At 41.0% G+C, this 15,253-nt stretch overlaps 1 protein-coding gene across 10 annotated transcripts in view; it reads right to left on the reverse strand.

Annotated features, from left to right (window-relative positions):
- NRG1 (neuregulin 1) overlaps window positions 1-15,253 on the reverse strand; it is a 448,500-nt gene that overhangs the window by 4,905 nt on the left and 428,342 nt on the right. For 4 of the 10 annotated variants that reach the window (XM_086868217.1, XM_086868219.1, XM_086868221.1 and 1 more), the window contains 4 exons: window positions 5,404-5,506; window positions 1,646-1,772; window positions 990-1,120; window positions 277-480 (listed from right to left, as the gene is read on the reverse strand). In XM_086868217.1, coding sequence (XP_086724343.1) covers window positions 277-480; window positions 990-1,120; window positions 1,646-1,772; window positions 5,404-5,506 — 565 coding nt within the window. Of the gene's footprint in view, window positions 1-276; window positions 481-989; window positions 1,121-1,645; window positions 1,773-5,403; window positions 5,507-9,961; window positions 9,986-15,253 lie in introns of all 10 variants that reach the window. The other 6 variants (XM_086868220.1, XM_086868216.1, XM_023943741.2 and 3 more) reach the window with 4 other exon arrangements.

Consider the following 15,253-nt stretch of genomic DNA (forward strand, 5'->3'; position numbering starts at 1 on the left):
TTTACAATGGAAATTTCTGACTAATTACTCCAATGGAGCTTTTCCAAGTGTTGAACTGCTGGCTAACAGGACTAAATCCAGCAGAGGCAAAAAGGGAAGAAATACTTTTAGTGGACTTTAAACTACTACTAAGCTCTCCACCTTTATGAATAAGGAGATGTATGCCCTACGTGAACACTTGCACTGTTGCATTTTCTCCTGTGCTCCCAAGCTTTGAAACCATCTGGGAAAACACCAGGTCTTGCCACCTGAAAGCAGTGAGGTGGTGTGTCCTACCTTTCACTGTGAGGAGAGTCTCGGTAGGAATCGGGGGTCTCTCTCGCATGCCGGAGGAAGCTGTTGCCTTCCCGTGGCCCGCCGATGCCGTTGAGACGGCCGCGGGGCCCTGCTGGGCTGGCGTGCCTGCTGTTCTCCATGGAGGAGCTGATGAGCACCGAGTGGCTTTCAGAGAGGATGCTTTCAGTGTGGCCATTACTCCAGCTGGAGAGCAGCAACCAGGAAAAGAGAAAGGGAGAGAGTGAGAGTGGGCTTCAGCGGCAAAAGTGTATGAGCAGAAGTTTAGCCAGGGAAAAGAGGGGCTCTGCTGCCACTCAGCATCTGCTGCATAACCTTGGGGTTGCAAACTGGAGCTTCAGAATTTAGCATATTGTACGAATCCACAGGCACCAAGGTGATTTTGCATGTATGGATAAAAGGCGAGGGAAGGAGGAGGGGTTCCAATCATCAGAACTGTCACTGATTTAGCAATTTGCATACGCTAAAATTCACGGCAACTCTATTGGAGTGCCACTTGGATAATAAAGGTCTTTGTAAATTCCTGAGAAGATAATTAGTTGGGTGATATGGCATCAAATATTGTTAGTCTTAAAATGAAAACACTATGAAGAGAGCACAGTTCTTCCCTGGTTTGTTGTTTTACGCATCTTTTTGGTTTTGCAACAGCAACAGATCAGATATTACAGCTGCTATTTGCTTTCCCCATCCAGTACCTGTGGCTAGGTGTCTGGGTGACCGTCACAGAGTGATGTGTTGTTGAGGTGTAATGGCTTGTAGAAAACGAGGTCTCTGTTTCTCGCTCGATGACATGCTCACTGGAGATTACATTTTTCGAAACGTACTGCTGAAAAAACCCAGAAAAACTTCAGGTTTACAAACTGTAATTCACAGCACATTTGTAGACATAACTCCCAATCCCTCCTTCCCAGATTTAAGCCTTTTATATGTGTCAAAGCACAAATTTTTTCACTTAAATATATGTAGAAACCATACTGACACACTTGAGTACATTCATGTAGACCTCTGTGTACGTAGTTCATTTTGAGTCCATCTAGACTCAAAATAGGAGGAGACAAATGAGGAAAGTAGTAAAGGTCTGCATCCCAATCAAGCTATAAAAATGTATTAAACAAGGGAATGGGAAGTCCCAATAGACAGACATGTGGAAAAGCAACCTCCCATTACCATCAGATACACCAAAAATACTATTCTCTGATGGAGAAGACGGCAGCAGTCTGCGATAGCAATTTTTTCTGTGTGGAGAAAGCTGAGAGAAATCAGTCACCAGCCTGTAGCAGTTTAAAAGCTGTGGGGTGAGCTTTCCTGTGGCACTGGCAGCCTAGGCTGAAGCACGTGCAGTGAAACCTACATTCACGAGCTGGACGTTATCCGGCGGTGGGTTGGGGTGGTGTGGCCCATTGGCCATGTTCATCACGTTGTTCCTTTCCGAGCGCAGGCTCTGCCGAAGCCGGTCGTGCAACTTTTTCCTCTGCTTCCTGTGCACGAAACACGGAAACAATTTTAACAGACAAAAGGAAAGCAGATGCACCTTTCAGCACATTGATGCTGGTGATAATAACATAGCACCACTTTTTTTTACCAGTGTTTTCTCCACTGCTGCTAGAGCTTAGAGTAACTCTGAAAACCACAGGTCTAATCGCAGCTGGAGCTGTGGGGACCTGCATAGGGGGAAAGATATTTGGGATCCCTTCCAGGAGTCAGCAGGACACAGGGGGACAGGAGTAAGTGAGAGGAAAAGGGAAGCCTTTTCTAAGCAATGCTCTGTCTCGGGAGTAGCTCTTTTCTGCACTCAGAAGGGAGGGGGGTGAGATTTTAACCCAGACACCTTGACACCCTCACATGGGCCAAGGCAAAGTTTCTGACAGAGCATTGAGTTATGCCTCTTCATTCACCACAGGGAGCCAAAGTGTCTGTATCTCAGGGCTTGCTTGCAGACACTGGAACATGGTCCTTGTGATGTGGCAGTTAAGGATTTTTTTTGGTGGATTCATCCCCTGCCTCAACAGTGTACTTCAAATATATAAGTGTGTTAAAGAAGACTGCAGAGGAAGCCTTAGAAATCCAAAGTGAGAGTATATGGGATAGGCCTGAGCCTGCAGACTTTCTGGCAGCTCTGGAAGGTTTTGTTTCAGCAACATCTGATTTGCTCTGAAGCCTAATGATTACCAGGTGGATGCCATGGCTGCTAATGCATTTAGTAGAACTATCCACGTACTAATGACATGATCTCTGACTGACTTTGATGCTTCTACTGTTTCCTGTCCTTAGCTGCTGTTTCCCACTTACTAACAACGTGTAAGTCCTAGGAGGAGTGGCTGTGGGAACTGGGGCTGTTCAGCCTGGAGAAAAGGAGGCTCAGGGTTGCCTCATCACTCTACAGCTACCTGAAAGGAAGCTGTAACTAGGTGAGGGTCAGCCTCTTCTCCCAGGCAAGTATCAACATGACAAGAAGAAATGGCTCAAGCTGTGCCAGGAGAGGTTCACGTTGGACATCAGGAGGAATTTCTTCATGTAAAGGGTTATTAAGCATTGGAATGGACTTCCCAGAGGAGTGGTGAAGTCACCCTTCCTGGGAGTGTTCAAGAAATCACTGGTCATGACACTTAGTGCCATGGTCTAGTTGATAAGATGGTGGTCAGTCAAAGGCTGGATGCAATCTCAAAGATCTTTTCCAACCTAAATGATTCTGTGATTCTATAATCCTTCCAGCTCTCCTCAGAAGAACTTTTCAGAAGATCATTACAAAGTGTCAGCAGTAGAACTTACAGCATAGTAAAACCTGGCTATGCAGAACACACTAATTAAAACACCAAAATAAATAACCAGAGAAAGGGCTATTCAATTTCAGACTTAATTTATAAATATTACCCCATTTTCTCCCATTACACTGGAGAACTTCCACCATAATGTCACACAATCCAGGGCAGTGAAGGGAGGATGCAGGCTCAAACACACTTGGGAATGCATATGACTTTGGCTGTGGCAAAAACTAAAATACATACTAAGCCATATGCAGAAGTGCAGATAGTCATGGCAGGGTAGGACAGTGTAAGATAACTATTTTCAATCCTGTTTTGAACTCAAGGGGACTATTCCAAGCTTTGCAAAAAACGGAGGAGTGAGGGAGGGCAATAACTGTGTTGAAGCCTGATAGTCATGAAAGCTTAAAGACAATGGAAACATGACTTGACACACGGCATTTTACATATTTTCTCTGTGTGTATGTGCCTGGATAGTGGAAAATGCTTAACTTGTATCACATCACATGACTGGCCTAGGCAGATACCTCTGTCTTGGAAATGCTCCTGTCTCAGAAGGATACAGTCTGTAGTTCATGTAGGCTTTATGCTTTGATGATAACCAGGCTTAGCTTCACGCTAAGATGATAACCTATCATCTTAGGACATATAAGCAGTTCAGGTATATAGAGAGCACTGTGTCAGGAGACATTTGAGCTACCCAAAGACCTGCTGGGCTCAGAAGCAGCACTCAAGCAAGGTTTTAACTTGATTTCACAGCTCCCCTTCATGAGGCTCTGGAGACCTTGGGAGCTGAGAACAGTGGGAATTCCTTAACACAGGAGAGAAAGCAAGTTCTAGAAAGAGTTTGAGTTTGTCATCTACAGGACTGAAATCCTGGCACATGTAACCCAGGAATCCATCCCTAGAAAACAGCATTACTTCCCACCTTCAGTGACCAATGTATGTGAATTTGCATGCTTTGATCTGTGTTGTTTATCCTGTAGTAAAAGGACACTAACTAAAAAAATAAATTACTCCACAAAACTGACATGAAAGAATATTGGGAAAGCTAGTGGGTACTTAAGAAGCTTGTATCTTCATGTAAATGATTTTCAAATAAAGTACCTCTGAATTAAGACTCAGTGACTGAAGATACTGCCTTGGCAATTTATCAGCAGTATTTCTTGCAAGGAGATCCACAAAATGAAAGCTATTACATTGATTGTTCTCCTAACACCACTCCAAGATTTCTCCTTGTTTCTGAGTTTTCTGCTATTTAGCAAAAAGAGCATATGCAAATCACCTCACAGATACCAGTCTGGCATTACTGCTGTGTTTGGAGGCCCATGCCCTGACATGGCATTCTCATCAACTGTTTTTGAAAACATTTAACTTTGGGTTCACAGTGATTGCTGATGTCTGGGGCAAAAACCCCCTGATGGATTCTGCAGAAAACCATACTTCAGGATGCAGACTATGTTTGTTGAAATACATGGGGATGTGATTTCTAAAAGCACTAATTGATCTGATTTTTTTTTGTGACTGTTTCAGTTGCTCCCTACTGACCACTGTGGGAGCATTTGTGTGTATGTGTTTGGATTCTAACTGAGAGGAACAAATGATCTCTCTCCTCCCCCACTTTTAACACATCCATTATTGGTGGGGCTTACAGCAAAAACCAACAGTCCAACTGCCAATCAGGCCCTGAAACCGTAAATCAGGTTTATACAAATGTGGAATATTTATGATAAGGGTTTTCTGTGTTTTGGTGGGGAGATTTATATGGACAGCCATAAGTTTTGGCAGCAGCAATTCTGCTGATGTTCTGTGTAATTTATGGTTCAGAGTGCCTCATGCATGTTTGAGAGTCACCCCCAGTAATTTAGAGACTCACAGAATGTCCGCTTTTGCATTGAGAGCACTTTTGTGTCCAATTTTTTGGCCTTTGCTGTATAGTAACTTCTAGCATCACTAATTGTGACTCAAGTACAAACAAATTAGGCTTATATATAAAATTCATTGCTGGAAAGCACCATGATTCCAGTATTGGAGTTTGTTCATTTTCAGCTGAGGAAAACAGCTGAAATGGGTGATAGAAAAGAAAGCAAACAAAAAAGAAGACAAAAATTTTCAAATTACATTTGAAGATTCAGAAACTTTTCAGATGCCTTTCTGAATTTTGCACTGCTGGTGGACATGGAGACCCACATTCATCTGGCTTGAACCAGATACCCTGGTCACAAGCTTGTCTCTTAAGCTCACCTCTAGAGAAACCCAGATACAACCTTAGGCCCAGAAAAGCTACAGTCAACTGGGAAGGCCCTGACCAACAACCACAGGTACGAAATAGAAGAGAAAATTTTACTTGGTTTTGCAGTAGGCCACCACACACATGATGCCAACTACTAGAAGAGCAATGCAAATGCCAGTTATGGTCAGCACCCGTTTCTGGTACAGTTCCTCAGCTTCTAGAAAGGGACAAAAACAGAGAAAGTCACAACATGGAGGATGGCTAGGCAAGGAGCACACAGTCAACAGCTGTCATGCTACAAACCACTGCACAGATGCACACAGCCACACCGAGACACAGCCACCACACTTCAGGCAGACTCATTATTGACTGCGAGGAGAACAGGACTAGACCACAATACTGGGTGATGAGAACAATTATCACAATACTGGGGGTGAGAACAATTACAGAATTACAGTCAAAAGTCAACTTTTTTTTTTTTTTTTTTTTTAAGGCAACAAGAATAATATCTAAGAAACAACTTCACAGTTGACAAACACAGCATTTGCTGGAAATAAAAATGCAGTGTGGTAAGGCAATAACATGAATTTGCAAATGCTTTGGAGGTTTTGCAAAGACAGCTGGAATAAAAGCCATTTTTACAGGTCTTATGAGAAATTTATTTTTTTTATTTTCTTTTTTGGATTGTTTTCAATATCCAATATCCCTCTGGTCCCATGTCAATTTATCTCTCAGCTGTCTTTACAGGAGAAATTTCAAAATACTCTTCTACATTTGAGATATGAGCTTGGCTTGTAATTATATCACCAATGGAAATGAAGACAGGTTTTGAGCTCTGGTCATAAAGTTCAGACTCCAGTGCTCCTCCTAAAACACAGCAATATCAACAATCAGCAGTGCTTTGTGTGAGAGAAATGGGGAGTTTCAACTTGTATCCCTTTGTGGCCAACAAAGGAACTCTCTAACTAGGGTGGCAGCTTGCTCAGTGATGACAACTTGTTACCGATCTCATTCATTGGAGATATTTCACTTTTATAAAGGTGTTAGTAGCACTGCTAACGTTTGGGCTGGAGCTACTGATGCTTTCTAGCCTTGCTCAGGCTTGGCAGAGAGCATTGCTGAGTGCTCTGCTGGGGAAATGTTACGTAAGGAGCTCCGAAACAGAGGCGCATTCTGTGTTGACGCTTTACAGATGTGGATTTGTGTTCCTGCTGTTAGGACAAAAACGGATGTCTAGCTTTACTCAAGCCTTATTTTTGACTAAGCAGACAGACCAATAGTGATCTGCAATATCAACCACAGTCAGAATACTAGCAGGTGATTAAAAATAAATGAATGAATGAGTGAATGAGAGCTTTGGAATAAAAGGTAAAGCCAGCATTATTCCTGCTCAAAGGGGCTTACATCTGACTGGTACAAAGGTGAACAATGGTCTCTCACATGTGCCGTATGTCTCTGTCCAAATGATCTGCTGTCATAAATGACACACCAGTTCAGGAGAAAATACTCCTTACTGAACAGGGAGCAGACTTCCCCACAATATTTTTCCTGAGCTTGCCTAGTTTTGTTTTAAAGTTGCTGTGGGCAAGTGGCAAATACTCCAGGCAACAAACCAAAAAAGCAAAAATAAATCTTAATTTCTCTGATACAATGCACCACACCATGGAACAAGTTTGTCTTACAAGCCAAACCCATTGTAAATCAAACACCAGCAAACAGGTCATGAGCACTGTCAGACAAAATTAATAGCACTAATTATTAACAAAGATGGGGGGGAGGGATAGAAGTGAGTGTGGTAAAACTAGGATGCTGTAAAAATATATTAAAGAAAAATAAATATAACTCCAAGAACAGAAAGTCAAAAAAGAGAAGGAAGAAAGGGCTGAAACTCCAACTGAACCAAACTATGACAAAGAAAAAGAGGAAGGTAAAATATAAGGAAAGACAGGAAAAAAGGGTAGAGAAGTCAACTACAGGCCTGGCACAGCATGCTTGGAACTGGAAAAAAACAGAGAGAAGAAATGCTTGGGGAGAAAAAAAACGGTTGAAGCAGAGTGTGAAGGGATTTCTCATACAGCATAACTCCTCACCTAGGCTAGTTAGTGGCACTGGATGCCCTTCCCTTTTTTGCTCCTTCTGAAAGCGCTGATTAGTTAGCCATGGAAATGGTGTATTACGAGGATGCCACAGGAAACAGGAGAATTGTGCTAAGCAATTTAGGGGCTAATTCGAAATGCTTTGAATTATTATTATTTTTTCATTGTCATGCTGTCAGCTGTTAGCTTATGAAAGCAAAATGAATAATGACATATCAACCTGGTTTTTTTTTGGAGGGCAAGGGAGAGGAAATAGTAGACTAACAGTGGACACTCTGCTCGGTTTTTATACTGAAGGAAAAATTGCACTGACTCCAGGAGGTTTGCCTCTGGCTGATGCTATTGCAAATGTGCTGGGCAGCTGACTGGTGATGACCTGACTGGGTTTGCCAGTTCCCTGAGGCTTGTTGCTTATATGTGGGGCTTTTCTGGGTGCTCACTCAGTGCAGGGGATGGGGGATGCAGAGAGAGAACAGGGCTATGGGTGCAGCCTTGAGCAATGCTCCTAGCACCACCAAGACTGCTTGGACTACAGGTATTGATGGGCATGGGAAATTAAATTCCTGGAATCTGCTTTCATAGCCTTAGTTCCCTTTTGTGCCCTTAGAAATGAGGCCCTAAGGGCAATGCAGCTTGACACGGTGTGCATGAACGGTGGTGCTGCCATGCCCTCTCTCAAACTCTGGGGGCAAGCTCTGCCTAGGAAAGCACATGCACCTGGGCATGTCATGCCAGCAAACCAGCAAGCTCTCACACGAACCTGGCTGTGCTCCTGGCTAACAGGGGACAGCTGGGGCTAAATGGGGGTGCCCTGGTGGTCTGCAGGGGCCAGTGTGGGTTACAGGGATGCTGGCAGCTGGAACAGGACTGGGATTCTGGTCAAGACTCTGCAGATGGCATGGTACCTCAAAGACAAGCCTTGGACTCTCTGTTTAAGGCCAAGAAGAGTTTTGCAAAGAACTCCTGTGGGGCACTTGTGGTTACACTACATCTTGCCCCAAAACAGCCTTCTGTCTCTGACCAGTGTTAAAGCTTATGGAGCCAGTTACTGACACCCAACTAAATAACACTGATGCTGACAGAACGATCTTGGAAAAAATGAAAAGCAGCCTTGCAGGAAAGTCTAAAGAATTGTATGTGCAGTGAGAATTTAGGAAAGATTTTAGTCTGTTAAGTAGTGAAAATAATTTGAATAATTTTTTTTACGCTACAGAATGCTAGGCAAATCGAATCAGCCTAAGACTTAAGGTATTACATAGGCAGCCTTTCAAATATGCAATTAATTTCACATCACTCTAATTTACACATAACTGATGATATATGAGGTCTTAAATTTTCTCTGTTTTAAAGCTTTTCTTCTTACAGATGCCTTGAGATTTTTAAAAGAATTTAATTCCAAGAAGTTGATCTGCTGATGCAATTTCATATATAAAGCAAAATTTGTATGTTAGTTTTTTTAAAGGATTTTAATTTAACCCCTCATATGTTAATGTAGCTATACCACTATAATCTAATACGTATTAGTGGGAATGAATGCTAACTTAGGATAATAATAAAAACAAAAATAAGATGGGTTGTGAGTGATTTTTTAAATTTGGGCTTGTAATTGGTTTTCCACAGTTCACAGCTTAAGCTAATGACATTTTGTAGGGGCATTTTTAATAAGAACATGAACTAAAACTGCCTCACCATCTGTTTTTGTTTTTTTTTTTTTTTTAAATTATTTACCAATAATTATAGGATATCCCAAACTAAAATTGACCTGAATTTCAAGTTAGCCTGGTCAAGAAATGCATTGTTTGTACTGCTGAATACAAATAGCTAGTCAGATAAGTACAGTCTATTAATGAAGATTTAAAAGATCTATTTCTATTATATTTAAAACTAAAGTGTGAAAATGGTACCCACTGCCAATGTTCTTGTTGAGTTTAGTTTTAGAAATATTGAATATATTTGCTGATTTGAGAATCTAGACTCTAGCTGTAAACTTCTACTTAAATTCCTGAATAACTTTCAGTCCACTTCAAATTCACAGACCTGGAAAGGAATGCATATATGCATATCATTTACAGATATGTACTGATTTACATATGATGTGTAACCACCTAGATGTGTTTAGACATAAAACTTTACTTGAAAATCAGTGCTCAACACTGCAAATTTGCAGAATTTTAAGTGGCCATAACAGTTTCTCTCTTTTAATACACTAGTTAGACATTTTGCTTAACACTTACAGTGTTTCCAAAACCTGGCAACCCGAGAAAAACTCACTAAAAGCAGATATCAAAACTTGTCAAAACTATACAGCAGAAAAAGGAATGTACACTACGTTCTGATCACTTCAGTAATTCCTAGAACTCCTTAAATCTGGAATATCCTATCAATATTATCATTTTAGTGAACTGATCTCCACTAACACTTTGACAAGGGTTGTTGTTATAGCTGTATGATCCCTTTTAAAGCATAATGAAATTGGTTAGGAATTGAAAAGGGGAAGTGGAGGGAAAAAAAAATAAAAAGGGGTTTATCTCTCAGGGTCTAGAATCTGCAGGCTAAAAGGAATGATTGGTCCATACCCATAAATTCAATCCCAAGATGCTCTGCCAATGCAGAAAGTTGTCAAAAAAAAGAAAGAAAAAGGAAAAAGTTTCAGAAAAGAGCAATACACTGTACTTAAAAATAAATTACATATGAGAATTACAGCTATTCTGTGTCTTCACATGAAACAGGACAAAGGGTGCATGGTTATGTGGGCAGTTGCTCAAGTGCACCTTTCTTAGCCATGTGACTAGACCTTCTGCAAGGCCATACACAAAAATATGTATACATGGGGCATCTGAGCAGCCACAGTCCAGGGAATGCAGGAGGAACCATTAACCCTTAAAGATCTTACTGAGATGAGCAGAGCTGTGGCCTGAGAATACTATGGGCAATGGCTGATTGTTTTCACAGGAGAACATGACAGCAAAGGGATGCTTTACAAAGGGCAGCATACCCCTGTAAATGGGTTGTACATTGCTCTCCCTCCTGGCTGTGCTTCTGTACCCAGAATGCGTATCCTTGCTCTTGAAGGCTGTGACCTGGAGGTGGCTGGCACTGCTTACTCAGTAGTGGGAGTCCTCTGCTTTGCAAATTGACTGCAGCAGGCCTCCAGCTTCTGGAAAATGAGGAGCCAACCTCTTTTCCCTGTCTTTGGACTGTGCTGCGTTGGCAGAAAAACTTGCTGACCAGCTGGATGGATCCTGGGGTGCAGGGCCTGATCCCCTTACACAAATCACATGCCTAAATCAGCACTCCCAGGCCCCAGCACCTGTGGGTAAAGAGGAACACGTTTCCCCCCAGCAGGTATCCTAGGAGACCCTTCCCAGGAGGCCAACACGACAGCCATGGTAGCTCTTGCCTTTTCTTGTTCTTGTGTGCCGTGGAATTTAAATCCAATTTAATTTTCACGGCAGATGGATTTTTTAATGTAGTTTGCACACACATGGGGAATGTAAATTCTTTGTTGCCAATCAGTAAAATTTTAAGGGTTAAGTAAGTTGGAATCCATCCAGGTCTCTTCCTAAAGAGCCAGTATCACATGCCTACCTGACCTCTGCTAATGATATACATTAGTTGCATAGAAAGCTTGATTAAATCTTCAGTAAAATGAATGACATGCCCATGCATATATATTGCTGTAATTGTGCTTGCTTATTGGTAAGACACCTAGTTTGAAGGTAATTTAATTTTAGGGAAGTCATTCATATCATGCAGTTTCTATTTCACATAATTCAATAGGAAGTTGGTATTTAAAATTGGAATATATTCTGGCTGGAAGGCCTAACAAGAAAACATGCTGGAGAAACATGCACTGCTTATTCAAACCCAGATGTTATGTAGCTCTGATTTATCTACAGTATTCCTAGTTACACTCCCTAAATCTGATAAGCAAAACATCCCAACACTTTTCCTTTTACAAACAGGTGGTTATTTTTGGTATTTTCCTATTTAGCCTGATATTTTTGCACACTTTTTACATGCGGTGCGGCTTCTATTGAATATTTGTCTCCAGGTGCTCTATGAATAAATGAAATTAATTATTGTCAACAACTCATTTTCATTTTGGTTGTGACTGGGGGGAACATAACAGTCCTGCAGGAAAAAATGCTTAGGAAGCAATTTTTTTTCACCACAGTTATTTAAAACTACAACTTGTTGGGTATATTGTAGCCTGCTGAGATGCAGGGTCTATGGAACAAGAGGATGACACTGGGAAATGTGGAAAAGAATCCTCCAGAACTGCATGCTATGTTTATGAGTGGTGTGCCACAGCTGCTGGGCACTCAAGGCTTTGGGGTGACTGCTGTATGGATTCAGGTGGGTAGCCTGGAGACATGGTGGTGCCAGTGAGGGGTGAGCACTACCTCAGGTTTTTGTAGAGAACTTGCACCTGGCAAACAAAGGACCCACTTGGATCAACTGCAACAGCAGAGAGATCCAGGAAGACTGATTTAAACTCTGAAACACCAAAATGTCATGTTTCTTTCAGTGGGCAATGAAAAATGCTAAAAAAAATATAAATTCTTCTTCATGCAATTTCAATTGAAAACAAACTCAAATCTCCTAAACTATCACAGAGAAGACTCCCTATATGTCAGTCATTTCTATTTGATGGACTGGGATACAGTCTCTTTGTGACATTTAAACTCCACTTTGGATACAAAATCTGGTTCATTTCAACAGTACTCGGGTTGCAAAGTTGGTTTTGAACTTGATGTGTTAAATCCTATGGCTCCTGTAAAAGTGACAATTGGTTCAAATCTCAGGAGCACAGAAAACTTGTTCTTTCATACTTGAAGCATCTTATCACTGCAATTTTAGCACTTAGTGAACATTAACTGAGCAGTTTATCGTGAAAACCTGTCTTTTTTAATGTTGAGGAAAAAATGGACAATGACATTTTTCAAATCTGCTTGTTCATTTAGGAATCTTGGTCTCAGCACATAAAGTGTATGTGTAAAATTTAGGGTGCTGAAAGGCTTTAGAAAATGAAAATTTCAGGTGAGATTGTCTACTATCTTCATACACATGTGACTACCCGAGAAAATGTAGAAAATCAGAAATACTGAGGTAGTAGAATAGCTAAAGGCAGACTGATGAAGACCTGCAGTTTATATGAAAGGCTGAAAAATTAGACCATCACATAGTGACTGCAGTTTTGGTCACCCTTCTAGAAGATCATAACTTTTTTCCTGCCCCTGTTAATGCTTCAGCCAGGTTCACAGTGACAATAAGAGGCAAGGGCCATTAATATCTAAAAAGAAAATTCTTTCTGCCCCTCTTGGTACTGTCCCTCTTGCTCATCAGGGATGGCAGAGCTTAAATGGACATTGTTTAAACTGGTGCCTCATGCTGAGGGATGTCATGGACCCTTTTCAGCTGGTGCCCAAGAAGGCCCAGAGCATGCCTCTGGCCAGTTCTAAATTCACAATTCATATAAAATTGTTAACTAGTGGAGTAAGCAAGTCCATTGGCCCTGTTGGCGGGGACCTTGGTCCATCTGAGGCATTTGAGAAGGAAAAGGGTTTACCTGAGATCAAACTCTAGAGATGTTTCCTCAACCTTCTATTAATTAATGGCTTAATCACTGTTTCTTATCCCAGGGATCATTCTGCACAGTGTTTCTATAAGAGTTCTCATGCCTAACTAAAATTACCCTAAACTTTTAATGTTTACTCATTACTTTAGCTCTCCTCCATCTACCTTGATTCCTTGACTTCAAGGGAGTGAATGCATGAACATTCAGAAAGAAAATGTATCTGTCTGGAACTGATGTATTTTCAAAACTATTTGTTGACTGCCTTCTGCTGTCTTTTGGACCAGTGGTGGATCACGAGCCTCAAAGACAAAGCAGTCATAAAAAAAAAAAATCCAGGGCAGCATGGCTGATAGCAGCTGTGACTGCTGTGCTCAAGGAAAGGACACTACCCCTGGTCTGCCAGCCAGGCTTCTGAGATGAGTCAAGTTAGCCTTGCACTCTGGTGGGACAGGGCATTTCCATACTGCCCAGTGGTGCCTTGCTCTGATCTGGCAAAAGGTCCTCAGCCCAGTAAATTCAGGACCATCAAATACCAGCTCCAGGGCAGATTTCTGAAGTCAAATTTTCTTTATCATCTAAATTAAGATAGTAACAGCTCATTAGTAAGCACACTTGTCTTGGAACCCCACTGACTCCTTCTTTCCAAATGAAGAAAGACCTTTCTTTAAGCAAGTGAACTTGCATAGCTATATGATTCACACATACATTTTTGTTTCCTACTAGCACTCATACTGTTTAGCATCCCAATTTGCTCTGTACTTTGCAAAAGCTGCATCTACAGAACTAAGTTAATCATCCACACACTTGGTGCAAAATATAAGCTTGGCTTTAAGCCCCAGATGCAACATTTGGCTTTAGAGAACTCTCATTCTAAGTCCTCTGTTAAATAGTATGCTCTGGTCTGCTTTGGCTATGATAATAAAAAGTCATATAAATGCTTCTTCATTGATTTTTTTTAGTTAAGTATAAACATCAGTGGACCCTTTCCAAATGTGTCATTTCGAGACCTTAAGCAGTAAAAGAAATCAGAGGTTGCAGTGCTGGTGCAGGGCAGGCAGAAGTTCCAGCGTCTCATAGGCATTGACTGGGGTTTCAGTGTGGCCTAAGGTAGGTAGTGGTGTGCCTTCCTGCCTCTGATTTCAAAAGAGGAAGCACTTTACCAACTTAACTAATAACTGAATGTAACTCTTGCAGCAAGGCGAGGGCATTGTGCCTTTTCCATGGAGGCAACTTCAGAAAAATTTCAACCTGGTGTCATTAAAAATCCCAACCAGGGCTAGGAAACTGAAAGACAAAGGAAGGAAAACCCACCTAAACATTTTTTTTTTTCTCCTAGGTTCAAAAAAAAAAAAATTATAATCAACACACAATTCTTCTATAGTTTTCAGAGAAAATATAGCAGCAAACAATGGATCTTTTATTTTTCACACTACCTCCTTTTAAATTACTATTTTAAGATCAGAAAATCTTAACTGCACTTTTCATCACAATCTGCAGAAAAGGCCACTTAAATCTAACATTTGGTAAACAAATACTGTAACAGCATAAACATTTTTAAAGCCATCATTACCAGAGGCATTTAAGTATAACTCACACACTAATAAAGCTTCTAAAACACCCAAGTGCTGGAAGGTCCAGTCCCCAGTCAGCACTCTTGGGATTCATGTGGGTAGCTTCCATGAAGGAAAGTATGAATTATGTATGGATGTTTTTTATCTGTCATTGTAAGAGAAAACCTCTGCGCATCTCTTCAGGGTCCAAAATGTCCAGCATATACTTACAGCTTTTTGTCCTATATACCAACTGAAATGAAATTAAACTGGTCTATAGTCTTTCTGTGCTGGCATCAAAAAAACAGTTTCCATAATACTGTTTTTAGATCACAGTACATTCTGATGCCAGGAACAATTGAATGTAAGTAGTACGCATGCATATAAATTTACGATCTAAGTGATTTTCTTGTGTGTTACCTTTGACTTTGCCAAAGCCAATGAGAGAAAATAAATACATAGTGTATCTTTTGCTACATCCTTGTCAAGTAATAATAATTAGCCATTTCTCCATGGGAAACCTTATGGAACGTGACTGCAGTGCTAATTCTAGCAGTCTGCATATATGCACATTTGATACTTTCATTTGGCCAATTAATCTTTGATCTGCTGCTCACAATATACCCAAAACATGTTAGACCCCATTATTAAAGTTATCTGTCCCCCTTTTCTTTTTCTTTTTCTTTCCACTGAAGCTTGGACAAGGAGGAGGAAGAACATTTTGATCCTGTTTGGCA

The sequence above is a fragment of the Cyanistes caeruleus genome, chromosome Z (assembly GCF_971803275.1).
Source record: "Cyanistes caeruleus chromosome Z, bCyaCae1.hap1.1, whole genome shotgun sequence".
NCBI classification, from domain to species: domain Eukaryota; kingdom Metazoa; phylum Chordata; class Aves; order Passeriformes; family Paridae; genus Cyanistes; species Cyanistes caeruleus.